Source organism: Candoia aspera, chromosome 4 (genome assembly GCF_035149785.1).
Source record: "Candoia aspera isolate rCanAsp1 chromosome 4, rCanAsp1.hap2, whole genome shotgun sequence".
Classification (NCBI taxonomy): domain Eukaryota; kingdom Metazoa; phylum Chordata; class Lepidosauria; order Squamata; family Boidae; genus Candoia; species Candoia aspera.
In genome coordinates this window covers 76,666,174-76,693,644 of record NC_086156.1, presented here as the reverse complement: position 1 = coordinate 76,693,644, position 27,471 = coordinate 76,666,174, and the positions used below count along the sequence as shown (strand labels likewise).

At 37.8% G+C, this 27,471-nt stretch overlaps 2 protein-coding genes across 5 annotated transcripts in view; one reads left to right on the top strand and one right to left on the bottom strand.

The window, feature by feature from the left end:
* Positions 1 to 19,120, bottom strand: part of ZPBP2 (zona pellucida binding protein 2) — a 42,726-nt gene extending 23,606 nt beyond the window's left edge. For 3 of the 4 annotated variants that reach the window (XM_063300651.1, XM_063300652.1, XM_063300655.1), the window contains exons 1-2: positions 18,785 to 19,120; positions 16,709 to 16,805 (exon numbers count right to left, since the gene is read on the bottom strand). The gene's annotated coding sequence lies outside the window, so the exon portion shown is untranslated. The remainder of the gene's footprint in view (positions 1 to 16,708; positions 16,806 to 18,784) is intronic. The other variant, XM_063300654.1, reaches the window with a different exon arrangement.
* The window catches only part of IKZF3 (IKAROS family zinc finger 3), a 44,888-nt gene that overhangs the window by 4,513 nt on the left and 12,904 nt on the right, over positions 1 to 27,471 (top strand). Inside the window, exons 2-6 of the mRNA XM_063300650.1 lie at positions 1,257 to 1,310; positions 1,630 to 1,743; positions 13,440 to 13,703; positions 14,179 to 14,346; positions 16,620 to 16,736. Of these exons, the coding sequence (XP_063156720.1) occupies positions 1,257 to 1,310; positions 1,630 to 1,743; positions 13,440 to 13,703; positions 14,179 to 14,346; positions 16,620 to 16,736 (717 nt within the window). The remainder of the gene's footprint in view (positions 1 to 1,256; positions 1,311 to 1,629; positions 1,744 to 13,439; positions 13,704 to 14,178; positions 14,347 to 16,619; positions 16,737 to 27,471) is intronic.

The window sequence follows — 27,471 nt, the reverse complement described above, 5'->3', positions numbered from 1 at the left end:
AATTCTAGACAACCCCCCCCCCAAGTACTTGGTATTTAGGGGAAGAAAAGCAGTGTGTTGATGGTGGTTTGGAAAGGTCTTCAGTTATCAAAGTTTGTATACTCAGAGGTTGCAGAGGCCCCATGTATGTTCCATAAACCTTAGTGGTAAAGCGAGGGAAGCGGTTAACACTTTCCTGCTGCTTCAAGTGAGCTAAATTTTGCAATTATGTAACAGCCAGGACCAAGATTTTAAGATTTCAGATTCTTTGATAAGGAGATAAAAAGTGGAGAGAAAGGAAGAAACTAAATTTTAAAAGGAGGCTGTAGTATCAGCTTTAAGAGAGGAAAGTTTGATTAATCTTCCTCAAAGGCAGTTGTAGATCACTTTGCAGATGATCAGTTTTGTGATGAACAGACTAGCAATGCAGGCAAAGAAGCCTATAAAAACACCAGGCCATGTTACTGATTTTCCTCTGCAGAGGATAGATCATCATCATCATCATCATCATCATCATCATCATCCCATGTGGGGCCAATTATAAATCCATTTTTCATGCAGCAGTTCTTTTTTAGCTATCGCCCTATGTCATGGATGGGAAATGGTTGAGTGGTTGATGAGCTCTGGATGAGGTAAAAGCCTCCTTTTTCATGCCTGGGGGGGATTCAGAACTGGAATGGAAATGGTGCAGCTCTCAGACGTCTTTCATTTCCATTCCTACCTTTTTTGCTGGAAAGGAAAAAAAAGTGGTAATTGAGTATCTTGCCACAAAATTCTCAAGAAGGCCATGAACCTATCCTAGAATAAAGACAGGTGCCCAACCCTATCCTAGGTAAATATGAGGGGCATCTAAAGAGAAGGTAAAAAAAAAGTCACAATGTAGCTATGACCATCCAATAAATATGCAAATTTGCGCTAGGCTCAGCCTGCAGAGACATTCATTAAACTTTGCATCAGAATCTGCCTAGAAATTATAGGCATTACTGTAGTAGTGAGTTTGTTGTGTTCCATTCTGATATTTTCTTTGCACCAGAAGACTGGGAGGCCAAATATCCTCAGTTATCACATGAATTCCACTGCAGGTGTTACAAGACTTCACTGAGGATAGATTTCCTTCTGAGCTATAACTCTGGAAAGAGGCCCTGACTTGAAAGGGCAGTTTTCAAAATAAGAATATAGTTCTGAGCCCATTTAATCCCTACCCACTTGTGTTGTAGAACTGATACAGCACAGAGCTTCCAAAGGTTGAATTCTTTCTTTGTTTTGGCCCGTTCTAGATTCCCCAGCTGGCCTGGACCTCAGCCGTTGTCAGGAACAGATGGAACGTGCAGGTACTGGGCCATTAAGCCCTTTCTACTTCCTTCCTTAAAAGAGCTTCTTACCTATCTGTGAGGGGGTTCTTTTGGGAAATGTTACAGACCAGCAACAATTTTCCATGTGGGAGGCTTTTATTATAGAAAATTTAACAAACTTATTTTCCTAACTTCTACTTTACCACTTATTACTAAGCCTATGTTATATTATCTTATATTCAAAGCACCCAGTGCCTAAAGAATGGCTTAAATGTCTTAAACCTCATTAAAATTCCTGCTTCAATGATTCATCATCTTCCTCATCATTCAATTTTTTTTTTCATTAAAATTGTACCAGATTTTCAGGACGTTTCGACTGATGGCAATTCTAACACATCCCACGAAATGGAAAATATGGACAACAGTGAAGATGCAAAAGAATATAATTTGACTAATGGAAGAGGGAGAGAAGGTAAAGTGGAAGTTGTACAATTAAAATTAATAAATTAGTAAACAGAATGTAGCACAGAAAAGTATCTTTTTTAATTAAATAAATTGAATCAACTAATCAAAGACCTTCCATGTGATTTGAAAAAGTGCCCTTGATTTTATCAGGCACTGCAACAGAAGAGCTATTTCCTTCCTTTCTTTCTCTTTTTCTCATTTTGAGTTGGTGCTGATTATTTCCCTTCCAGCCATATGGGTGAAAGAAATGGGAGAAATGATTTAGACTTAAGCAATGCCAGTTCAGCGTTCTATCGTTTGTAATAGCATCATTCATGGAGACGTCAATACAACCATGTCTTCCATACCCTGAATGGCTCTGCTGGGCTTTTAGACATATAGGAGAAGGTTTGTGAAGAATCGGGGATGGGGGTGAGAATTGAGAAGACACTGTGGAGTAACAGACCTATGAAGACAAGACAAAGACTTGATGGTGGGAAACAGAAAGAACATGGGTGGCAAAAACAGAAGATGGTCAAATCTGATTCATGGGTTACAATCTAGCTTGTTCTTGCAAAATTGCCATTAACTGCAGCCTTAGATTGTAATGGTAGTGATAGCGAAATAGTATGACTGAAAAAGCTTCTCCATGTAGAAGAGATGCATGTTGGGAGAATTCTGAGGGCAAGCCAACTTGTTTCTTTCACCAACAGAATTTAGCTCGGAAATGTTGCCTTTATCTCTTATATCTATGGAGTTAGCAGAAGAGTAACTGTCTATACACCAAGAGAAGTGATAAACAACAAGGGAGATAAAAAGGAGAAGGCCATGAACTTCCTTTTTATGTCCCTGCACTGCAGAAACTGCAAAGTTTAAGCCAAAAAGCAAAAAAAAAAAAAGAAGAAGAAGGACCAATCCATGTGTTTAATATGTTCCAAATTGCACACTTCACAGTGAACAGAGGTTTCCTACTCACATGGAGAAAAAAAGACAGTTCTGAACTCACCTTGTTTGTGGCAAAGCCAATGCTTGTTATGCTTCTTTCCTAGAGAAAGGCAAATTCCTGGCTGCTACTGGAAATTTCTCCCTACCCCATTCTGAAGGTTTTTAAGTCACTGCCACATTCCTCTGTTCCACACTGGCTGTTGTGTGTTTGCATAAGATGCATCCCAAACATATAAAACATATTATGGCTTGAAGTGTGGCCTGGTTCCTACAATATGTCAAAGCACGAAGTACTGAACCCTATTTTTGTCTTGCCTGGCATGTTGTGCGAACCAGCTTACAAGTGTGATCATTTTCAAATAAATATTTTTCCAATTGCCACTTCAGTGGTCTTTTCCCCAGTCCAACCTTATTGGTTTTATTTATTTTACAAGACTTATAAGCCACTTCAATCAAAACTGATTCTGGAAGTCCCAAAATTCAACTTCCCTTCCCATCTGTCCTTTGTGTGCTGGCCAACCAAACTTCATATTCCAGAGTCTAGGAAAAGTAAGTAAAAATGTGTCATCTTTGCCACATTTTCACATCAGTCCTGAGTTTTCCATCCCACTGACTTTCATAGCCATTCCTACAACACAGGGGTAAGCAACAGATGGCCTAAGCTTAATTTTGTGCCTTCAGTTCAAAATTAAGAACTGTGGCCAGAGTCATCTGTAACTCCCTCAGCAGTGCATCCAGAGAGGAATGAAAAGGAAAAACTGAGAAAAGGGGATTGGCCGTGGCTATTGTGGGCACTGTCCAGTATAAGCTTCCAATGAGGCCATATCTAGTGTGCTGCCCATCTAATAATATACCTCCAATGAAATGCTGTCCTTAGAAAAATGCTGTCCACTCTTCCTGCAGTAAGAGGTTTGGTTCCATTTTCCATGCATCCCTCAAGCAAATGACCTTCCAACACGCACAGTCCTCCTTCAGTTTTTAACATGATCATACTATGTTCAGATGTCCTAATCCTTCTGAACAGAAGTACAGGTGAGAATCTTGTGTGCAAATCCTCCCCATATTAACACCTGTTCATATAAATAGACCATGTTTGTGCTCTGCTGGAAAATAAGAGAGCATCTTGTATCTACTGCCTGTAAGAGAAATGAGCATAGCTCCATGTTTGTATGGACTCCACTCCCATAAATAAAAGACCCATAGGGGTATCTTGCCTGTGCATAGAAATACATTTCTTTCTCCAACAGTACTGCACCTCTTGCTTCCCCAGCACTGAGTGACTTTGAAACCATGCCAAGGTTTGTGTCAATGAGTTTCTCAAGCACCATTTGACATTACATAGGGCTTCCACAGACCTTTGAAGGAAGTTTGGTGATAAGATCTGTATCTGGCATCAGAGACCTGGGCATCTGAAATTACTTCTTTAAAAAAGAACAGAGAAAGCTATGGGGTGGCGATGAACAACCAAAGGCCCAGAAGTCACTTACTATCATAAAGAGAAATGAAGAAGACAGCTTTTGTGTCTTCATTCAAAAAGGTCAAAATACTGCCTACTGAAGTTTCAAACAACTTCTTTAAAGACTCACCTTTTCTACATGGGAGTTTGAAATCATAGATTTGGTGTCTGCAAAAATGGAAAAATAAGTGCAATGTAAGTGTTCCTGCTTTGGGCTTTTAAGCTGACTGGTGTGGTGATGGTGGTGTTTTATGGGCAGGAAAGAGGAGCAAAGGAGGTGGGAAAATCAGCCCAAAGTACGTTCAGGCTTGTAGCTGAGGTTCCAGCCACCATTGCCTTAGAAGACATGTGGTTGTGCTAGGGAAGGAAATGCCGTGTTTTTTAAATCAGAAAATTAGATCTTGTGCATCGTCCTGCTGAGGCAGAAAGTGGGGTGCAGGTGGGGGGTGGAGAAGGTGATCTGGCAACCTCAGCTAATGTTTTTCTGCAGAGGTTCACTCAACAAGCAATTACAGAAAGGATTAGAAACCACAAAAAGACCGTGGAACTTGACTCGCTACAATGGCGTGGCCTTTCTTTGATTGGTTTGAAACTCATAGTCAGTTTTATAGTCTCTTTCTCTCCTATTTTAATAAAACACAATTCTACATCTAAGAAAGCAAAGGATGTGAAGTGCTCACTTAACACAAGCCTCACTACACCAAGGCACGTCTTCCTTTCTAAAGAGGTTTAACTTTTAAGCATATGTTCAATATATTTATTCGGTCAATGACCAGCAAAATATAAAAGGAGAAAAATAAAGTAAAACAAAGAAATACAATAATATACTACCAAGTAATAAAATAGATCACATAATAATATAGCATTCAATCCTCTATTACTACATTAAGTATACATTTGACCATAGGAGAGGGAAAGAAAGCGGGTACCCTGACACAGCGTTAGAGATAACATACAGAGATGCATACAGAGAGCAACATACACACATGTGCAAAAATTGTGCAAAAATCATATATATGAGTGCATACCTATATGATTTTGGACAATTGTGCAATTGTGCTTGTATATATAGACTATTTAGGCTCAAAGAGTATGAAGCATGTCAACTTATGGAATCTCTTCATATTGGCCCCTCAAACTTTTTATTGCTTAGCAGAGTGACATTAGATCTTCAGCCCCTCAAGCAGAAGACTTTCCTGTCTTGTATCTGGAGAGCTGTATACATGGAAATGGTGGAGACTAGATCCACAACCTTATGCACTAAAGGATATGCTCTCTTACTAAGCTGTGCCCCCTGTGTGCTCTACAGCAATTTTTATTATAGATTCGAAGCCTTCATTTGCATGCAGTTATGGTTTAATTATGCTTAAGCTTAATCAGAGGTTGCTCAGTGACCAACCCAGTATGGGGGACACATTTTTTTAAAAATATAATTTGCTCTTCAGCATTACTCTTCATTTATAAAGTGGCCAAATTGGGTTAATTTTGATTTTGTATGTCATAAATGGGTCCCAATGTGCTTAGGCAGCCCTGAAGATAAACTCAGTGTCTGCCCTAGAACTCTGCAATCCTCCAATCCTCTCCAAAGTTTATAAATTTGTGATGAGGCAAGTTTATCTGGAATGGGCTCTCTGAAACAGGAAAACAACAACCACCAATGTAATGTTTAGTTATACTTTCTGAGATAAAGTTGCTTCAAATACCTCCATGCCTTCTACAATGGAAGCACAAGTTCCAGTATTTAAAAATCTTAATAGTTTTCCATGACTTTGTTTCATAAGAATGGCTGGCTCCTCTTCTCTTCTCTTCTCTTCTCTTCTCTTCTCTTCTCTTCTCTTCTCTTCTCTTCTCTTCTCTTCTCTTCTCTTCTCTTCTCTTCTCTTCTCTTTTTCTCCTTGGAGGTAAACCAATTTGTACTCTACATTCATGCTTGATAGGGAATTCAGAAAGTTTTGTTGCTATTTTTAGCATGTGAAATTTCCACCAGGTGTTTACCGTTTGTTTGAGTTCATTGAGGCATCACCCCAAAACTGAGTTATTTAAATGAAAAACAAGACAAGTTCAGAAGCAATCCCTTTCTGCCCCAGTGTTTCAGTGGACTGAAAGAAGGAGAGCAAACAAAACAAGGCCCATGTCACCCTCTTTCATGAAACTATAAGAACCATATCTTTGCATTTTCTTCCTACTAGGTGTCAATCACAGCCATTTACCAGAACAGTAGTTTGAATGGGTGAATGACAGGGTTTGGAAATGTGGGCATTAGAATGGAATGGTGTAGCAAAAATCATGGAGAAATGGCTGTCCTCCTGCTATAGCAATGTGAACCATCCACAGAAGCCAGACTACATGTTACCCTCCTAAGCTGACAAGTTGTAAATTAGGCTTTTATTTCTACAAATTCTCCAGACAGACAGGAAACTGGGATCAACATCAACACCCTTTCTCCTTTCTTCTTTTGTGACCAGTTTTCCTCAATGGTTAGGAAGTAGGCAATACAGTATTAAAAAGTAGGCAAAAAGTATTAAAAAGTACACATTCTTCAAGCTTCTCTGCTGTCTCTAGGACAATATTCAGAATATCAACCATCAGTAGTGATTTGCATGTGGTTACTTTTTATGTAAGAAATATAATGTGTAGTCAACTATAGCACAAAACAATGATTGGATTATATTGGTATATTGACAATAAGCATGTAGCTTTAATTGTAGCATGTAGCTTTAATAGGGACTGCTAATTGAACATAATTCTTACACAACAACATATTAAAAAATGCAAGAAAAACAAATTCAGTAAACTTAGGACAGAAGATAAAAATAGGACAATTTAAAAAAATACAAGTAGCTTTATTAAAATAATTGAAATAGTCTTTTAAGTAGCTCATTTTAAAATGCCCTATAAGAAGCATAGGAATTGCATAGACTTAAATTTATTTCGGTGATTCCTTCTCTGTAGAGAATCGTGGATTTTGTATGAGGGCTAAGGTTCTGGGGTAACTGATAGCATATCATTTCCAGAATTCTTTGAAATGGGATCATGATGATAGAATTGGTATAAGATTGCAATCAATATTAGGGTTCCACATACTTCAAAAATATTTTGGAAGAATTGCTTCCATCCTCACATGAGCATAATACCTCTTTTCTATTCATCATAGCCAAACCTGAAAAAAGGGCAGCTGCTTTAAGGAGTCATTTTATTAAAGTTGATATGATTGTTTTTCATATGGATGTCTGAAAAAAGACAGGGTGCTTTAATTAATTGCAGAGGGGGACCGTTGTGCTTGTGTGAGGTCTGAAGCACTTCCAAATCATTTTCAAAGCATACAAATGTCTAATAAATGTGTAATGTGTACATAAGCTGATGTTGATACCAACATTTTCTATCAAGACTATTCATTTTTTAAAATAAGTTTTGTGATAAGAGATTGACCTTTCTAGTTCAGAATTTTTGGGCTTGCTTTGAAGGATCAGACGTAGTGCCTAATTTTAGGTCGGGGTGGAGCCCAGTTACTTAGACATCTCACCTTGTGACAGACCCTGCATGTGACTTCACTTCTCCGTTTGCTTATACACATAACAAGGATTGAATCATATATTGTACAAATTAAGGCCATTTTTTTGCCTCTAAAATGCAGGGTGGGCAAACCTTTATAGCAGCAATTTAGTGAAATATTCTGCATATGCAAGAATTTATTGAAGAATGAAGGATGCATAGTAGTTTAGTACCACAGTATAATAATGTTGGAAGTAACCTTAGTCATCCAGTCCAACCCCCAATGAGTACAGGATCCATTAGAACATCTGACAGATGACCATCCAGCCTCTGTTGGGGCAGACCTTCAGTGAAAGAGAATCGGGCTTCATGTGGCAGCATGTTCCACTGGCTGATAACTCATTTAGTCCAGAAGATCCTCTTGACCTTCTGGACATCTCACCTGAACCTACTTCCTTATGGTTTTAAACCTCTGTTCTGGTCTGCCCTTTGGAGTAAAATAACTCCTTCTTCTTTTCAATAACTGTAAGAGAAGCAGAATCCCTCTTAAACTGAATTTTCTTAGTATTCATGGGATCTGTTAATTGTATGTAACTAAAGTATGTGTGTGTGGGGGGTTGTTTTGTTTTGTTAGATGGGGTGGTGGGTGAAACAGCCATGATGTAATTTTAGCTTTCCTATCAGCTGTTCTGACAATTAGTGAAAAACAAATGAGCTGGGAAAATTGACCAGTTGCTGGCATTATAATATGAATCATCCTGATTCACACTTAATAAAATAGTAAAAAGTAGCTATCCTTTCATTTTTGCACTTTTCTTTTACAACACAGTTCAACCACAACACAAAAATGAGTACAAAATTGCATTAATTAGGAGTAAAAGCACAGAGAAAAATTACCTGGGAAAAAATAGGTATTAGAAGAAAATCAGATCTATTTATCTATCTACAGTACTTAAAAAATTTATACATACAGTACGTACATGCATACATGTATTAGATAAAATACATATTAAAAGGGGAATACATTTTCATGCATATTTTTTTTAAGTTATAAACTGAAGTTATAAACTGATGCAGAAATCAGATGAAATGAAGTTGTGAATGAAAAACTGTAGAAAATGGCAGATTTATCTTTCCATATACATGAATTGCTATCCTTGCCCAGTTCCTAATGAAGCTATATTTGATGCTGCAGTGGTGAGTTATGGAAAGAAAGATTTGCTTCTGACATTAAAAGCATGGCATTAATCCTGAGGTCTGTAAGAGAGTACTGATACTGAGTCGGGCAAGAATGTATATATAGCTGGGTGAACAACGGCTTATTTGTGACAACTTTGGGGAAGTTTGCAGCCTGGCAGGTGATCCTTCTCTTTAGTTTCGGTAGCTTTAAAATGCTGTTGTTAAGAGAGCCTGTTAACTTGCAGTACTCAACAGAATTTAAGAGATTTCTGTGCTGTTCAATGGAAATGTCAGGATTAGGTTAGCTAAAAAGTGACTTCAGAGTGATAATTTTAACCCACCTCCAGAAGCAAGCACTGAGATAGCCACTGTGTTACCTTCCCAATCAATTCTCAGTTAGTGCTACAAGCATCCTTCAGGTGGATTGTTAGAGGGCCACCTCTCATCAAGCATTCAGAAAACTATTCAAATCCTCTGTTATCTTGATTCACCTTTTGCTACTATCTCCTTCATGAGTATCTGGGAATGGCCCGAAAGAGTCTCAATGTGCTTTTATTGTAATCTGTATACATCCTAAATATCATTAAACCTCAAATGGTTTTTACCACTTTTGCCTAAAGGCAATGTAGTCTAATTTGTTATAGCTATGTAAGAGGTTTTGGGATGGGGGTGGGGGGTTGCAGTGTTTTACTGCATCAAACTCTTAAAACTAATTGGCTGCTGTCAAAACATTTCCAAGGCATTTTTAGTGGGATAGTCAGGAAATGATGGCATACACATGACTCTATATGCCATATATATTGGTAGAGGGGGCTGATATGCCAAACTGAACATCTGCAAGCATGAGGTCTCTTTATCTTGGAATTGTTATAATAAATCAGCTATGACATTAACTTGTCACATTACGATGACTGAATTCCTGCTATCTAGATGCATCCGTAATTTTATTATATGACTATGTTATAAGTGTCTACAACTTGGAAGTTGTTTCATTTGTAATCTTAGGGCCCTGCCAGCTAGTGTGGGCAAAGTAAGGCTTTTTTGGGCATGAAAACAAAGATTTCCTTTTTGAATGAACATAGGAGGGCAATATTGCTAGGTGGGCACAAAATGGTTGAACCCAGTGTGATTTCTGTGACTCTACAAATGCATGGAATAGACTCTCTGAGTTATTACTTCAGTATGTAAATAATGTGTAACCTGCATATGTTCAGAAACTGCCTTCTTTTTTCTAATCCACAATGTACTGATTTCTACTGTCTTACAAAAGTATTGTGATGATTGCTGGCATAGATAAATTTGAGTTTCCAAAGCAAGAGTTTATTTTTGAAATTAAAAAATTGAATTTAGATTCTAGAGGATTCCTTTCCATATTATATTGACTACACTGTGAAGCCCATTTTCACAATATGAATGATGAAGCCCGTTCTAGCTTAGGAAAGCTCATCTAGCTTTATTACAATTATATTTTATTTTCAATTTTTGTGGAGGTTATGCACCCTTCTGCTTCTTTACTGGAAAGCAGTTTTAGTTGTATATAGAGGTGAAGTGACAGAGACAGGCACTTTTCTTCCTAGAGGCTAATTTTCTATGGGAGGGAATATGAGAAGAAATAATAGATTAAGAATTTAAGAATTGATAGATTAGAAAAAGGCAGCCAGTAGTTCCTCCTTCACTGTCAGTATAAACATGGTAATTTCAAGGTAAAATCCTCTGTTTTCAGTAGTACTTCTTGTTGGCTAAGTATGCACAGAACGGCAAACTAAACTACAACATCCTCTGCAGGTCTGGTCAGATGTCTTTCAGAATTCAGTGAGATGTACTGAGACTTATCAGGTGACCATATAATACATTTCAGCCCAAATGTGTGAATTCTGACCTTTCCAGCCTTCTTCATCTTTTGATGAGTCTTTGCAATTTTCAATAGGCAGTAAGAACGCCACTGTTGTGTCATGGTTAAGGTGTTGGACTGGTATCAGGGAGACTCTGGTTCCAGTTCATCCTCAGCCATGGAAATTCCAGGGGTAACCTTGGGACAATCTCTCTCTCTTTCTCTCTCTCTCTCTCAGTCCAACTTACAGGGGTGTTGCGGTGAGGGAAAATAGGAGGAGATAGCACTACGTACCATGAACTGATATCCAAAGCAGAGTATAAATCTAATAAACTGTCATGGGTTGAATGTGGTGGGATGTAAGGAAAGCTTCCAGATGAGTCTTTTTTTTTTTTGTTTAACCAAACAGCATATTCCCATGAGCATGTTCTTTTTCCTCTAGAAGTAAAGTATCTGTCAATGCAAGACTATTTTCATTGCCCCCCGTCTCTCGCTGGTCAGGCTTTTGGGCTATTGCTTGTGATCAAGCAGCTATTTTCTCAGTTTGGTTTTCTGCCAGTCGGCACATGTTTTCCATCAGCTTTTTAAAAAAAGCACACTGAAAAACATAAGCTTTTCTTTGGAGGGGGGGCTTTTGACAGCTGGAGGACAGTGAAAAAGTCAGGAGGAAGATTCAGGTGCATCCTTTCAGTTTCCTATCAAAAGTTATCAAAGGCTGAGATGCATCATACAAAAGCAGGCGGTTTAGAAGAAAGGCAAACGGCAGGTATTTTTACCATGGAGGAACCTCCAAAAAGAAAAGAAAAGAAAATCAGAATGAGTTATATATACCCAGAGGAGTTCCCAGAAAAAAAATATATCCCAAAATAGGGGACTGGTATTCATTTAGGCAACAACAACAACAAACCCCCCCTGACTTTTTGGAACAGTGGCAATTTTTACATGAAAAGGATCACCATGATTTGTGGCATCTGATTGTTTCAGTATTCAACACTGAGAATAACAATTCTGTAAAAGCCATACCTCCTTTTCTAAGTCCCTCTTTCTCTGGCACAGCTTTTTCTTAGCATTGGGCTGCAAAAACTGAAGACCCCTTTTTTCTCTTTAACTGGTTATGTCCCACTGCCACAGTAATTCTTTACAGCCCCACCTGAGGAGACGTTCTTCAGGCAGGCATCTGCACACTCCCAAACTGTTGTACAAATGCTGTGAGAAATATCATAGTTCGTATCCACTTAGGATGGTTGAAATGGTAATACAGATTCACAGCTATCATTCTGAGAGTTTTAGAATCTTGAAATTATTACTCTCTTAGGGGACTTTCGTATACCCTTATTAATCCAGTAAGAGAATATATTAGCAATGCTTCTGAAAGGTCTCATCTAAGATGTCATTTATGTGCTTCCTCATAGTGTTTCTGAAAACAGAATGCCCAACCTTTTTCTTTGAATTGGGATTCATCAGCTTCTGTCAAGAAGCTTCTGCAGTCCATAGGGACAATCCGAGCTCATTAGCCAACAGGTGCAGTTCTATAGCTTGTATCTCCCACCCTACAATCCTCCATTGTCTAATCAGTGTTTCTCAACCTTGGCAACTTTAAGATGTGCGGACTTCAACTCCCAGAAGGTTTGCTGGCTGGGGATTTCTGGGAGTTGAAGTCCACACATCTTAAAGTTGCCAAGGTTGAGAAACACTGGATTAGGGTATGAACAATTTGAAAAATGACTATCAAGGAAAGAAGACACATACCTGGTTCAAGGAGAACCTCCTGATTGTGGCAGTTGACAGCCACTTCTTCCCCACCATAACTCGCAAGAGTTTCCCTTCACCTCTTCAGCCAACCCAAGAAACTCTTTCTTTCCCCCCTCCTGCTTGACTGGTAAGACTTCTGCCATCTAGTTAGAGACGGCTGGCTCAGGAATGGCAGTGGAAGAAGAGGTAGCAGCAGCAGCAGCAGCAGCAGCTTTTCTCTTACTCTTTCCTTCTGTGCTTCTCTCCTGCTATAGCTCCTCTTCCTCCTCCCCACATGGCTTGCCTATCATACCTGGTCTGTAAGACTCCAGGTGCCCACTAGGCATGACATTAGATATGGATGACCACTAGACATGGGAGTAAACTCAAACTCCTCGCTGCCATCTAATGGGGGTCCAGATTTTTGGAGCCCAGATACAATAGCTTTACTCTGTGCTTGCTGATTTCTCTGCCTTCACTTCCTCTGCCTTCACTTTATTCAGGCCACTAAAAATACATGTAAGCACATGCATTTTGTTAAAAAAAAAATAACAAAAAGCACAGAGACTTTGTTAAGTAAAACACAGTAAAGGAATACTTTGCTCCTATAAATTGAATGTTAAATATTTTTTAAAAAATCTACAATGCTATAGCACTTATGGATGTGTTTTTAATGTCCTTGTGTCTGAGGCAATAACAGATGCTAATTAAGATTTCTACTTTTATACTGTCTCCCAGTATTTCTTGAGCGTTTGTGTGTATTTGGTTCCAGGCTCTACCCTCTTCCCTTCCCTTCCCTTCTTGTCCTTTTCTTCCTCATAATACTAAAGGCAATTTTAGATTAGGGAAGACTGAGCTGGGGAAAGGTGAATGTGACAATAGGATTTTATTGGCCTACATTTCATTGTGCCTGTAATTGATTAATTTTATTAAAGAAAAGTTTAAAAATATGGAGGAATAAAATAAGAAAATGGAAAAAATACTATTCAGCATTATTTTTAATAATAATAATAATAATAATAAATGCCCTTCTTTCTGTGGATTTTTATATTTATATTTTATTTTGGGGCCATGTTGATGTTATGTCCAGAAGACAGTTTGCTGAAAGTCAAAGGTGAATATGATGAAAAAGAAGATGGCGCTTTGAATCCTGAGCCAGTGGAAATGCGAGAAGAACCTGGGGTCCTTTATAACTGCAGGCAGGAGTACGGAGAATATGACCACATTGAACTGGAGAGGAATTCTGAACCATATGACCTCGTCAAATCAAACACTGGAAAACTGAAGTGCGACATTTGTGGATTGGGCTGTGTCAGCCTCAACGTTCTGATGGTTCACAAACGCAGCCACACTGGTAATTACCATTCACTGAGAAGCAAGATCTCTGTTGAAAATACTTGACCTGAGGCTATTCCAGTAGCTGTTACAGTCCACTAAGTTGGGCAGTCCAGGTGGTGATCAGGCTAGGTAGGATGGCCTGGTATGTCCAACTTAGGAGGCATGCATGTGCATAGATGTTGGGGAGGGGGTACCTTGAAGGTAAGAGTTATTACTCTTACGCAGTCTGAAAGGAAATCGTTCTAGTGAAGAATGACACTTGTTCCGATCTGGGGAGAAATCATGCTATACAGTCAGAAACAGATTTTTCCCTCCTCATCTGACCCCTTATTCTATTAAGCCTTCTACTAGCTTAGGCCTTTGGTCAGAGCTGGGTGACAATTACCAGATGAATCAGCCTCATCCTTCTTATGGCAGAATAATTTGAATTTATGTTTTAGCAAAGACCATAGCACTCTAATAATCACTCCACTATGCATGCTGTTTTTAAGGTGAGCGCCCTTTCCACTGTAATCAGTGTGGAGCCTCATTTACTCAGAAGGGAAATCTTCTCCGCCATGTTAAGCTTCACACAGGAGAAAAGCCATTCAAATGTCACCTTTGTAGCTACGCCTGTCAAAGAAGAGATGCACTCACAGGTCACTTAAGGACACATTCTGGTAAGTGTTTATTTTTCTCAAGGTTGACTGACTTAGCTCCTTTATTTCTGTTTCTATTAGCTGTCTTTCAATTCTTTATTATTATTACCTGTATTATAACTGTAAATGGACAAGTAAGTCTTTACCTAATCCATATCATATATATCCAGTTTCATGGCTACTCCATCCAATTCTGTGACTTTTCATGCATAAAATTAATTTATTTTCATATTCTTTTTTTTTAATTGGAGGTAATTTTCCCCTTTCATTTGTGTGCATGCATACAGGCACAGACATGTGTGTGTGTGTGTGTGTGTTGTGTGCATGTATTTGTTTGTCCCTCTCAGATTAAAACATGGATCAGAAGATTGAGTTCCTTGAGATAATGTATTTCTCCGTATTTTGCAAAGCAGCTCTCAGCTCAAAACTACATACACTGCAAGCAAATATATACATTGCAATTCTGACCTGTATACATTTACTGCATTTTACACACTAGGCAGTTTTTATTTTTGAGCTAAGAACTGCAGGTCCATATTGTAATCTGAGAAGTGCAAATTAATTCAGTTTGCTTGGAAATGTGGGCCAGATCAAATTCTCCTTCATCTTAACCATGAATAATCATTTTGTAAGCACAGCCTCTATAAGAATCTACTCAATACATCGGATCAATTAATGAAGCCAATTGTTGCAAGTAAAGATTGTGGGAGAGGAGACTTCATTTTTTATTTAAGTGGCTATAGAAGCTAAGAAGGAAAGAATTCCAAAGCAAAGTATCCAGTAGCCTGAAGGAAGGCTGAGAATACTGGTGGCCCTTCTACACTACTATTGTTTTTGATTGCCAAATTCTCAGAAGCAGGCTAAAGATAATTTATCTTCAGGGTTGGTACTTTGCAATACTGAAAAGAAGTGAAAATCAGTGCCATAGCTTGTGCTGCTGCAGCTCCTCCAGGTACTGAGACCCTTGCAACCCTCCCCCACACATAGACACAGGAAGGAAGGAAGGAAGGAAGGAAGGAAGGAAGGAAGGAAGGAAGGAAGGAAGGAAGGAAGCTTTAAAAATTCAGTAGCCCATAGCTTTCACTGCTAGTTTATCCCATGGTGAGGCAAGGAGTCCTCTAACAAAACAACTAAACTAAACTAACAAAACAACTGTCAATTTCATCAACTACATTTCACTTTATGTCTGGACAGCTGAGATGTAACTGCAAAGGGGTCATGCTGGCATCTCCCTTATGGGACCTAAAACTCAGGAACCATGAGGAAGTATTAGGCAAGAGGTCTCATCAGCATGGAAACTGAGCTTCAGTGCACCCAAAAGCAAAGCAAAGCAAAACTCTAGCTTTGCAGTGGTTTCCACTACAGGTAGTACTCACTTAATGACCACAATTGGGACCAGAATTTAGATTGCTAAGTGATGGGATCATTAAGCGAATCCAGACCTGATTTTATGACCATTTTTGCTGTGGTCGTTAAGCAAACCATGTGGTCATTAAGCAAACCATGTGGTCATTAAGCAAATCATGCAGTTCCCTATTGGTTTTGCTTATCGGAAGCTGGCTGGGAAGGTCAAAAGTGGTGCTCACATGACTGCAGGACACTGCAAGCATCATAAATGCATGACATTTGCCAAGCACCCAAAATGTGATCACATGACTGCAAGGACGCTGCAATGGTCGTAAGTGCAAGGAACGTTCATATTTAGTTTTTTTCAGTGCTGTTGCAACTCCGGACAGTTGCTAAACTAACGGTCATTAAGCGAGGACCACTTGTACATCACTGGTGAATCTCATATAAATGAGCTGAGGTTTCCATAACTTCTGACAGCATGGGAACACAAAGGTTCAGACAGAGCCAACCACTTCAAGACAAAATGAGGTCTTGTATGTCATGATGTCATCATACAAATGTCAATTAAGTAAATGCATGTGATATCATTTCTCACCCCTGATCCCTCCACAGAAGTCCATGAGACCAGAGCTCTTTTTAGACTGAAATAGTCTTCTTGTGTAGAATCATTCAGAGAAAAGCAAAAGATAATGATTTTTGATCTGCCTCAGCTTCTTCCATCTGTTGATTAGATATATTTGGATGTGGAAAATAAATATTCCCAGTTTAGTGCAGCTTTTGCTATTTTAGGGCACTGAGCTGTTGGTTATTTAACCTGGCAAGACTGTTCCAGGGATGAACAGGTCATGATTTGAAGTACTTGTTATGTTAAAATGATATAATGTCTATTCACAATATCTATAAAACAAATACTTTAAAAGGTCTTTTCGTTCACTCATTTCTAGTGGAGAAACCATTCAAGTGTGAATTCTGTGGACGGAGTTATAAGCAGAGAAGTTCATTGGAGGAACACAAAGAAAGATGTCGGACATACCTGCAGAACGCTAGCCTCAGTGAAGCTGGTGAGCAGTTGGGAATTCTTAATTCAGTTGGTGTGTTGGAACAGTCTTGGCAATCTTATTTTCCTTTTGCTGTAAGGAAGGGTGATGATGCTATGTGATTAGTTGAATATATTATGGGAATTTAAATGTCATACAGATAGTCCTTGCTTAATGACCACAACTGGGACCAGCAACTCCATCGATAAGTGATGCAGTTGTTAAGTGAAACATCATGTGACCACGATGGATTTATGACCTCACTTCTGCCATGGTCATTAAACGAATCACCCATGGTCATTAAGCAAGACATCATGTGATTGCGACTTGCAATTTTACTGCTGACTTCTCTGTTGACTCTGCTGGTTGGAAGCTGGCTGTGAAGCACACAAACGGCGATCACATGACCACAGGACACTGTGATAGTAGTAAAGACCCACTGGTTGTGAAGTGCCCAAATCTCGATCATGTGAATGCAGGGGATGCTGTGATGGTTGTAAGTGCAAGAACTGGTTGTAAAGTTAATTTTTCAATGCTGTTGTAACTTCAAATGATTGCTAAAAAGGGCAGTTGTTAAATGAGATCTACCTATACATAAATAGAACTTCTTCCTTCATGGTGATCTTTATGACAGGTGACTTATTATAAATATATAAAAATTATATATTATAAATACACACACACACACATATATACATATTATCATTTTATTGCAATTTTAAAAAATACAACAGAAGTACAAAAACAAACTGAAAGAAAAATAGTAATATGTATCCAATAAATTAATTAGTAATAAAATTATAATACCAAAACAAAGGAAATAAAATAAGAAACAGAAAAAAATTAACCCTAAAAATTAACCTACTAAGTTAATATAAATTTTAAAGATATCACATATTCATATAATCATTTAGTAGCAATGTATCAACTTGTACATAAGATGTGCATTCTTGTAAAAGGTTATGAAATATATGCCAAAGAAAAATGTAATATGTCATTTTTTAATTAGAAAAATATCCTTTTCAAAAATGGATATCAATCCAGTCTTTAATACCAGTCCCAGGTAATGGTACTTTTTCAGTCTCTCTATATAATTCTCTTGGCTATTCTCCACAACCTCCTGTATATAACCAATATTCCTCAAGAACAGTCAATGCCCACAACTTTGGAATATAATTCAAGATAATATTAGCATATTATAAATGATGACAAATAGGAATGTAGCCAAACATCAGTTTAGCCTCAAACAAATTATCTAACCTTGGATTGCCATCACCTGATCTAGGTGATTGATCGATTATGTGCCATCCAATTGGTGCTGACGCTTGGCAACCACACAGATAGATTTTCTCCCTGACAATCTGTCCCTAAACTGATCCTTCCAATGGTGCACCCATCGCCACTATCACAGTCCATCCACCTTGCTGCTGGTCATCTTCTTCTTCCCTTTCCTTCCACCTTTCTCAGCATCAGAGCCTTCTCCAGAGAGCTAGGTCTTAGCATAATATGTCTGACGTAGGTATATAGCATCCCAGTTCAGATGGCTCTTATTGTACCAATCTGGCTTGCTGATTCTCCAGTGGGAAGTTTTGGCTGATAATATGTCCATGCTACTCTTTTTCAACGCTGGACTAAAAGTAATGGTTGACATACAATTGTATTTAGCATTTGATAATATTTAATAGTTTGTTGGTTTATGACAATATCTACCTACACTTTAAAAAAAAAAGGAAACATGGATTTAAAAAACACAGGCCCTTGATCAATTCTTCAAAATTCGTATTTGAAATTTGGCAAATAGGGTATTTTGAGGTAATTTGAAGTATTAATCAATATCTCAGGTAATACAGAAATCTCTGATTATAATATTTGTGGCAAAAAGAATGGGACAGTTGGAATTATCATTGTCACTAAAAAGAAACTCTACTCATTCTTTTGATCATAAATAACAGAGGTAAAAATAAAATGAGACTGCCCATATTCAGGGCAGTTGTCTGGCTATATCAGATTTAGCTTGTCTATTGGAGGGGAGAATATGGGGATTTTCCATATTACTTATGTACTTAGAAGACCTTTGTTTGACCACTCCTCTGGAATTTGTCACTGATGATAATGTTAACATTTGTGACCACAGTGCTGAGAACATTGGGGGAAGGTAGGGATGTGCATGTAACATCTAATTCAAATGTGGCTCCCATACTTGATTGGAGATTCATATCAGACCATTAACAGGTTCTCTTTTTCTGTGTTCCATTCCTTTGGTGACCACATCATTTGGTGTTACAGGAAACAGTGCTGTTCATTCAGGTCACACTTAGTACTTCTGAGGTTTTGTTAACCAGCTCTCTTGATCTGAAAAATGTGAAACTATAGACCAGGAATGACAGAAGTCACATGTTGGAACAGTGTGAACTGTCTCCCCAAAAGACACACCACTGTAATAATAATAGAATAAAGAATCAAAGGATATAGAGAGAAATGAAATGAAAGAAAAATATTAGTTATAAGATAGGGTTATGATGAAGTTTTAAGATATCATTTCTTAGTATTCCTTGATAGCTTTTTCCATTCCATAATTTAAATTTGAATATTAACATCACAGTAGTTCAATAGATGACATTTAAGTTAATGTCATATGCAAATAAGTATTAGAGATACTAGCTTTAATTGGGTTGATTGACTAATTAAATTTTAAAATATTAATAGAGCCTCTTTAACTGAGGATTTGAAAAAATTGGTTCACAATTTATTTTCTATAATACAGAAATATATTTTGTTATAACCAGTTTGTTAGCTGATTTATTTCTATCAAGTAACTAATTTTAATTACATTTTCTGTTAATGTGAAGTATTTATTCTTCACTTGCAAGTATATCTATTTTACATTTTTGAAGCAATACTTGAATTGAAATACTGTTTTGAATGTTTTGCTTTTCTGAATTGCAGAATGTAGTATTTCAATTTAAAATGCATTTGCAAAAATGTGTACAGTTGGGCAAAGTACATGCAAAATGCATCTGTTAGAAAAATACCTATAAAATGTATATCAAGTTTCATGTAGAGTCTTAAAATATTAAATATTCCATAAACAGTTTTATAATGACCTATTGATTGTGTGATAAATGTTATATGTGAAATTGGAACACGAACATTTGACTTGGAAAAATGGGAAACCAAGAATCCACAAGTGACAGACTTACTCAACTCTAGTTGTAGTTCAGCAAGAGGTATCTTTTGTATAGTTGCATTACATTAAGTCAGCTTAAGCAGACCTATTAGAGTAACTTGCATGTGTATTCTTTAGTGTGGAGCTTATTGAAGCTACAGTGCATGGAGACAGCTCCAGGTAGTAAATTAATACTTTCCATATGATCTGAGCATTTTTCCCCCATAGCATGCAAGCCACATGGAAAGGAGTATGTACGGCAAGATCACGTATCAGTGTTTCTCAACCTTGGCAACTTTAAGGCATGTGGACTTCAACTTCCAGAATTTCCCAGCCAGCACTGCCTGGGGAATTCTGGAAGTTGAAGTCCACACATCTTAAAGTTGCCAAGGTTGAGAAACACTATTGTACATTATTTAGAAATAATTGAGTAACCACTCCATGCAAGCATCCTGTAGGCTTCTCGAACTGTTTTGATGTTGTTGTGTTTCAAGTACAACGGAGCACACTTGTGTACTTAGTGAAATGGCATCCTATGTCTCATCTGCAGAGTGGTAGGATTTCACGTAACTACATGTGACACTATATACAAGAAACTTTTGCATGTTGAAAGCTAGAAGGCTTCTAGCCATTGCAATGCAGTCTGCAATTAAAAAAAACTGCATATAAAATGTGCATGAGATGAAAAGTGGGCACAAAAAATATAAGTATTTGGAAAATGTACCTACTGTTTGAGCGGACTGGAAAAGTACACAGAAAAGGTCATACTTAGGAGGAATGTGTGCATTTTGATGTTGATTTTTAAATGTTTTGAAATCACAAAACTAAGGAAATAAGCAAAAGCGAACATAAGATTGGGCCTTTCCTAAAAGTTATGTGGATTATTCTCTCCAACCCCCCATCCTTAAATTGAAAATAGGAATGAGGCATGTTTCTCACCTTTGGTGGGGGGGGGTGCCTTCAAGTCAGTCTTGACTCCTGATGACTGCCTGGATACGTCCCTGCAGTTTTCTTGGCAAGGTTTTTCAGAAGTGGTTTGCCATTGCTTCCTTCCAAGGGCTGAGAGAGAGTGACTGGCCCAAAGTCACCCAGCTGGTTTTGAACTAGAACTCACGGTTCCCCAGTTTCTCATCCAGTGCCTTAACCACTACACCAAGCCGGCTCTTTGCACATCTTTACAGCCCAGTTTTATAGAACAACTTTCCTTAAAGCTGACAGTGCTAAGGTGATTTACAGTGAGGCATAAAGTGGTTATTGCTTCTATCAGCAGGGTAATGTGACTGACTTTCTAATGACAATAAGACTATTACGATCAAAGATCAGCTTTACCCAGAGTAATAAAACAAATGAAGCAAAATGAATGCAGAACATTCAGACTACAGAATTGATTGCTTTTGTGTCAGTTGTTGCCTCATTTTCACTGCAGCCAAGCACAATTTGGACTTTTTAATGTAAATATAACATCTACATTGGTCAAAGGGTTCATTTTTATTACATATGTTTTGATTCTTCCACTTGCTTTTTTCCATTATCTAGGGCAATTGGAGTTTCATGTAAGTGGGAATGCTCTTAAAACATAAATTTTCTGAGAGATTTTGAAGTAATATTTCTGTTCATTGCAGGAAATATTTCTTTTGTAACTTCTATTGTGGATGTTCCTTCATTTCTTTAGCCCAGCCATATGGAACTTAAATCTCTTGCTCACAACCACCATCCTTGTTCAAAAGAGATAATCCTCATAAAAGAATATCCATCTATCCATCCATCCATCTATCCATATCTATATATACTATATGGAAATATAATTTATGTGTCTATAACTCCTGGCACAACTGGCATCAGAATATTCCAAACTTGCTTCCATATCTTATCATATAGGGATCTTCAAGTTCAGCCTTGCAGTTGTGTTCATCCTGGTTTGGTGGTGCATATGCATATGCAACTCCTATAGGATCGAAGACTAATATAGTTATGTATATGAATTTTGCACAAGCAACTAAATTCCTCACCCAGAAAAACTGCACCAAATGATCTCTATAAACCATATGACTTGAGCAAAATGTGTATTTATCTTGTTCTGACTGCTCATTATGGGATGGGCAATGTTTGCTGAAAACTTTATTCAGCCATTTCTCTAGATTCTGAGATTTCAGCAGATTGCCCACATGCTTTCAAGTGTATCATCACAACCATAAGGGCTCAAAAAATAAAGCCAAGATTCTGAAGAAGCTGGATTTTTCATTCATTGTCATATACTGTGTGTATTCCCTAGTTCCACAGAACTGCAGTGTATATAGTGTGCTGTGTAGTGGGGTCTGACTTTTTTGGTTGGGGTAATGTCCTAAGAAAGAAACAAAAAGTCACAGCAGTGGTTTATCATACCCTTCCCCCTCACCAGTTTTGACTAATTTCCAGAGCACAATTTCGGAAATGAGTGTTTTGATGGCCTTAGGCCTTCAGTATCACTTGCTGGGTAAAGTGCAAGTTGGCAAATTAAGTAATCTGCCTCGGGCCCATTTTTGTGACTAATATCAGAGCCAGTTCAAATACCTCTGAGTTTAAAATTGAGTTGTCAAAACAAGCCAAGGGAGAACTTACAGAGCAACAGGCTTCATATGTGGTACAATATTATGTCTGTGTGGTTGAGGCTGTATAATGCTTTTTAAGTACTGTTTTCCTTCATGATGAACCCCTTCCAGTGGGGCAAGTCATAGTCTGTCTCTCTTGGCATAGACAGCAATGAGTCTTTAAGTCATCAGGTTGGCCTTTGTGAAGGACAGAAACTCTGGTTAGACAGACCTTTGGGCTCCTCCCAATGGGCTCTTCTTACTTGCTTAACCTGAAGAGCTGAAATTCTAAATGGATTGTATTGGCACTAGTGGCTTAAAAATAAATCTAAACTATTAAATAGATTATTTGGGGGAGGGGGCTTGTAGAGTTATATTAATACTTCATTTAAATCAAAACTGATCAAACTATAGCTAAAGACAGAATGGCGAAAGCACTATAGCCTAAGATGTTGTCAACCAGAGTGGATTGTAGTCCTGCAAAAAGCACTAAGTTCTGTACAGTCAATCTTCAAGGTATCCCAAGCTTTTCTGTGTTTTATTTGGGGATACATACTATTTATTAGTTTTATTTGGGGATACATAATAGAACAAATTGTTTGTGTGAGGCTGGGTATGAGACTCTGGGCCTGTTCTTGCAATGGGCTGAGTGACCTAGAGCATGCTCAGCATTTGCTTGTAGCCTTTCAGTTAAAGGAAAAATATGTTAAGCACGAACGGCCTTTTAGGCAAGATTGTCTGCTTTTATAAGTCTTCTCACTAAGAAACTACTGATAAACTTCCAAGAAGTCTTGGGCTCAGAGGTACATATTTTGAAAACCACTATTCCAGATTACATTACTACTGCATTAAATATAATTGATAAGCCTTATTTGATATAAGACCCTATCTGCTGATAGAATGTTAAGAATATCAACTGTCATTTAAATCATTAAGCAAAACAGCCTCTCATCAGATTCTTTCCAGCATTGTTATTTATTGCTATTATTTGTGCTTCTATTTTGCAACTTGTGTTCTTCTTGTTTTATTAATTTAATTTAATAAGGGACACTGGACTGAAATGCACAATTATTTTATATTATAAAGTGATCATAGAGTTTGGGCACTGACTCCAACCCCTGTCTACTGCAGGGGTGCAAATAAACTTCATATCCACACAAAGGGGAAACCGCCACCTCTTTGAGTAATTGGTTCAATGGACAAACTGCTCTTAGGTTTAGATCTTTTTTTCTAATGTAAATCAGAATCTGTCTTCCTGTAACTTACATCCATTAGTCGATATCCTGCACTCTAGAACGGGAGAGAACAGGTCAGGACCTTCTTCTGTGTAACATTTGTTTAGATTTTTAATGGCGCTATTTTAGCCATACCCAGTTTTTATTTCTCAAGGCTAAATGTTCCCAATTCTTTCAATCTCTCTGAATAGGAGGTAGTTTTTAATTCCCAGATCATCCTCACTGTCTTTCTCTGAACCTGCTCTGGTTTGTTTCAATCCTTTTAAAGTGCAACGGTACACTCAGAACTGGATGCAGTTCGTGAAATGGGGGCTGCCAGATGTGGAATAAAGTGGAAGTACTACTTCTGAGATTTGGAAACTATACCTTTGTTGGTGCAGCCTAAAATTGCACTTAATGTTTCTGCAGCCACATGCTATTGACTCATTTTCAGTTTGTAATGAATGGATTTTTTTTCATCAATACTGTTGCTAAACCAGTCGTCATATACGAGATGGGCGGTGGAGAAATACAACAAACAAACAAACAAACAAATTTCTCAGTCTATATGGTGCACTTGATGCTTGTTCCCTAATAAACCTTTGCATTTGCTCTGTTATATTTAGCCCATTTTTAAACATATCAAGATCATTTAAACATTTTATTTCAGTCTTCTAGGGCAGGGGTTCTCAAACACTGTGATCCTGCATGATGAATGAATTTGCATAGTCCACTCCATGAATAAAACTAATGATTTCATTTGGGTTGGGATTGGGCAAGAAATAAAAATACTACTTACTTTAAACAATTAAATTTATATATCAAAACGATGCTAGAACCTCACAACTTTATAAAATAAATCTGTTTCATTGGAAATTTAAAACCATATTTTTTTAATCGGCAGGATAAGCTTGCTTACTTTTACAGCCAGAAGCCAAGCAATGTTTGCTTAGATATTGTTACTGTATTTTCAAGTAAAACACATTTTAATGTAATTATCATGAGAGAAAATGCAAATGTAGGCAAAAACCTAATTCCTGTTCTGATTTTAGATAGGTATGTGGATAAATGATCTCGATGATTATTGATTTTGTTATTACTTTCCCCCATCCCACTTCTTTATTGTGGATGTTATTTTTACTCAAGAAAGTCCAGAAAAATAGTAGAAATGGATGGGTTCTTTTGCCTGGGCTACTACGGGCATAAGAAAGTGCTTCTTGCCTTAAATCAGCTTCTCTTTAACTGTTCTTAAAATATTGCAGCTTGCAAACCATTGACAGCCTTTAAATTGGGGTTGGCACTCTTTCCCCATGCAGTTGCACTGGCATAAAGTCACAGCCTGATCATCTGTTTCCCTTCCAGTTTGGTGCTTGTAAATCCCCCCCACCCCCTGCTTGCAGCTCCCTCTTCCCTGTAGTCTCACAGCATCCCCTCTTCCTCATTCATAATTCCAACTGGAGAATGAAGGTTGGGTTTGATGGTCAGTGTTCAAGGCATGATCAGTCTTCCTTTGAAAGTCAAATGTAGTGTTGTTGTTGTTGTTTTGAAAAAAAGTGAAACCACAGACAAAATGAAACAAAAAACCTCAGGCTTCATAAAGGCTCTGGAAATAATAGTGCTGCTTTGCGTTTAGCATAGTTTTGCACTGAAGTGGTAAGCCTGCTCAAGAGAACCTGCTAAGAAGACACTCTCTCACGACCCTCTCGATCCATGGTCTCGCAACTCCCCAGGGGCTGTGACTCATATTTTGAGAAGCTGTTGCAGGGCTTTGTATCATCTGCATATTTGATAAGCATTACCTTTACTTCCTCATCCAAGCGACTAACAAAAATCATTAAAGCCCAGGACTGAACCTTGTCGCACTCCACTCATACCTGAGTTCAGCTTGATGCAGAGCTGTTGATGAGCACTGTTAGAGCATGATTGTTGATTGAGTTATATATCCACTTATTTGTCATGGCTATACTTTACTAGTTGCTAATCAGAATAGCATGAGGTACTTGACCTACTGCATTGCTAAAATCAAAATATAGTACATATACAGCATTCCTATAATCAACTGATGAAAAATAAGATACGATTAGTCTGGCAGGAGCAGTTCTTGATAAATCCAATGTACTTACCCCAGATTGATTGTCTGCTGTGCAGATGTTTACAAACCATTTCATCAAAACACACTGTGGTAAAAGAAGGGATAAGGAAATTTACTTAGGCTTTTCCTCCTCCAAGATGCATCGTTATATTTAGGGGACTTTTATTTAATTTTAAGAAGGAATGTAAAGTGGAGGGAGAGGAGGCTTTTTATTCAGATCCTTTAAGGAACTATTAGATAAATTAAAGGACTATAATGAGTTTTGCTTCAAAAAAGGGCAAATGGGAATATTTTTGAAAGCCCAGTCTGAAAACAGTTGTTTGTTTGTTTGTTTGTTTATTTTTATTTTTATTTTTCCCCACCTTTATTATTTTTATAAATAACTCAAGGTGGCGAACATACCTAATACTCCTTCCACCTCCTATTTTCCCCACAACAACAACCCTGTGAGGTGAGTTGGGCTGAGAGAGAGTGACTGGCCCACGGTCACCCAGCCGGCTTTCATGCCTAAGGCAGGACTAGAACACACAGTCTCCTGGTTTCTAGCCCAGCACCTTAACCACTAGACCAAACTGGCTCTGTTATTGGGAAAATTACGTATATCCAATCAGGACCAAAATGAGAATATTTCACCTAAAATGTATGCAAATTCTAGAATCTGAGAAATGGTTTGGGACTGAAGCCAGTCCCAGAGACTGGAAACCTATTTGGACAATTCTGCTCTTCAGAGTTATAATCAGTTCAGATTATGAAATTCTTGCTAATGTTAGTATACTATATTTCATGTCTCAGAACAATAGATTGGAATTAGGTCCTGTTTATAAAGCTAATGAAGGAGCAAATTCTATGTGGTATGGGTATATACTTTGGGGGGTGGCAGCGTGGCACCTGTTCTCCAGGATTCCCAAGAGGAGTCAAGCCCACCAGGCCAATCCCTCATTCTAGACTGAATTGTCACAACAATTAGTGTCAAGAACCAATTTTCCATGCAGGAAGGCTAGAAATGACTGAAACATCATTTTAATTGTTTTATATTTTCACCTACATATGGAAGTCACCTCTTACATAACTGCAGCCTGCCCCTATGCCTACCCAAGCAAATTGACATGTTTATGCCCATTCTACAAAGCTTCAATTTTATACACTTTGTGTAAGAAGATATATACAACCAATACTATTGCATAGAAAAATGATTTTACTGTTATCTGAGGTGGAGGTTATCATGTGGTCCTGCATGGAAAGGAATTGGAATATAGCTGCAATGGAAAAACTCACTAATACTCACTTAATACTATTAAGAAAATGGAAAAACGGGGCAGCTTTGTTGAATTATGGCATTTATTCCATTTACAAATTTACTTCCTTGGTTATGCTTTGGGGTTAATCATTGTAATTTCTGGAAGAACATTTCCTAACCAAGAAAACCCTTACATTCTGTTGTTTTGTCTTCATAGTGGTCTAAACTCTAATAAAACAAAATATGATTATACTATTCCATTGAAACTGAGAAAAAAATGCATTTGCAGATAGAATTTAGCATGTAGTGTGAACCCAGTCACTGTGAAATTTTGTTGTACAATTTTACTTCTTGCTTATATTACTACTATAATAATAATCCTATCTTGTATTCAGAAGTAGTTTTATAGAAGGAGTCTATTCTTATTAAGTAATCCTGGATTCAGCCTAGTGGTAATGCTCCTGCTACCATGAGTATTACTAT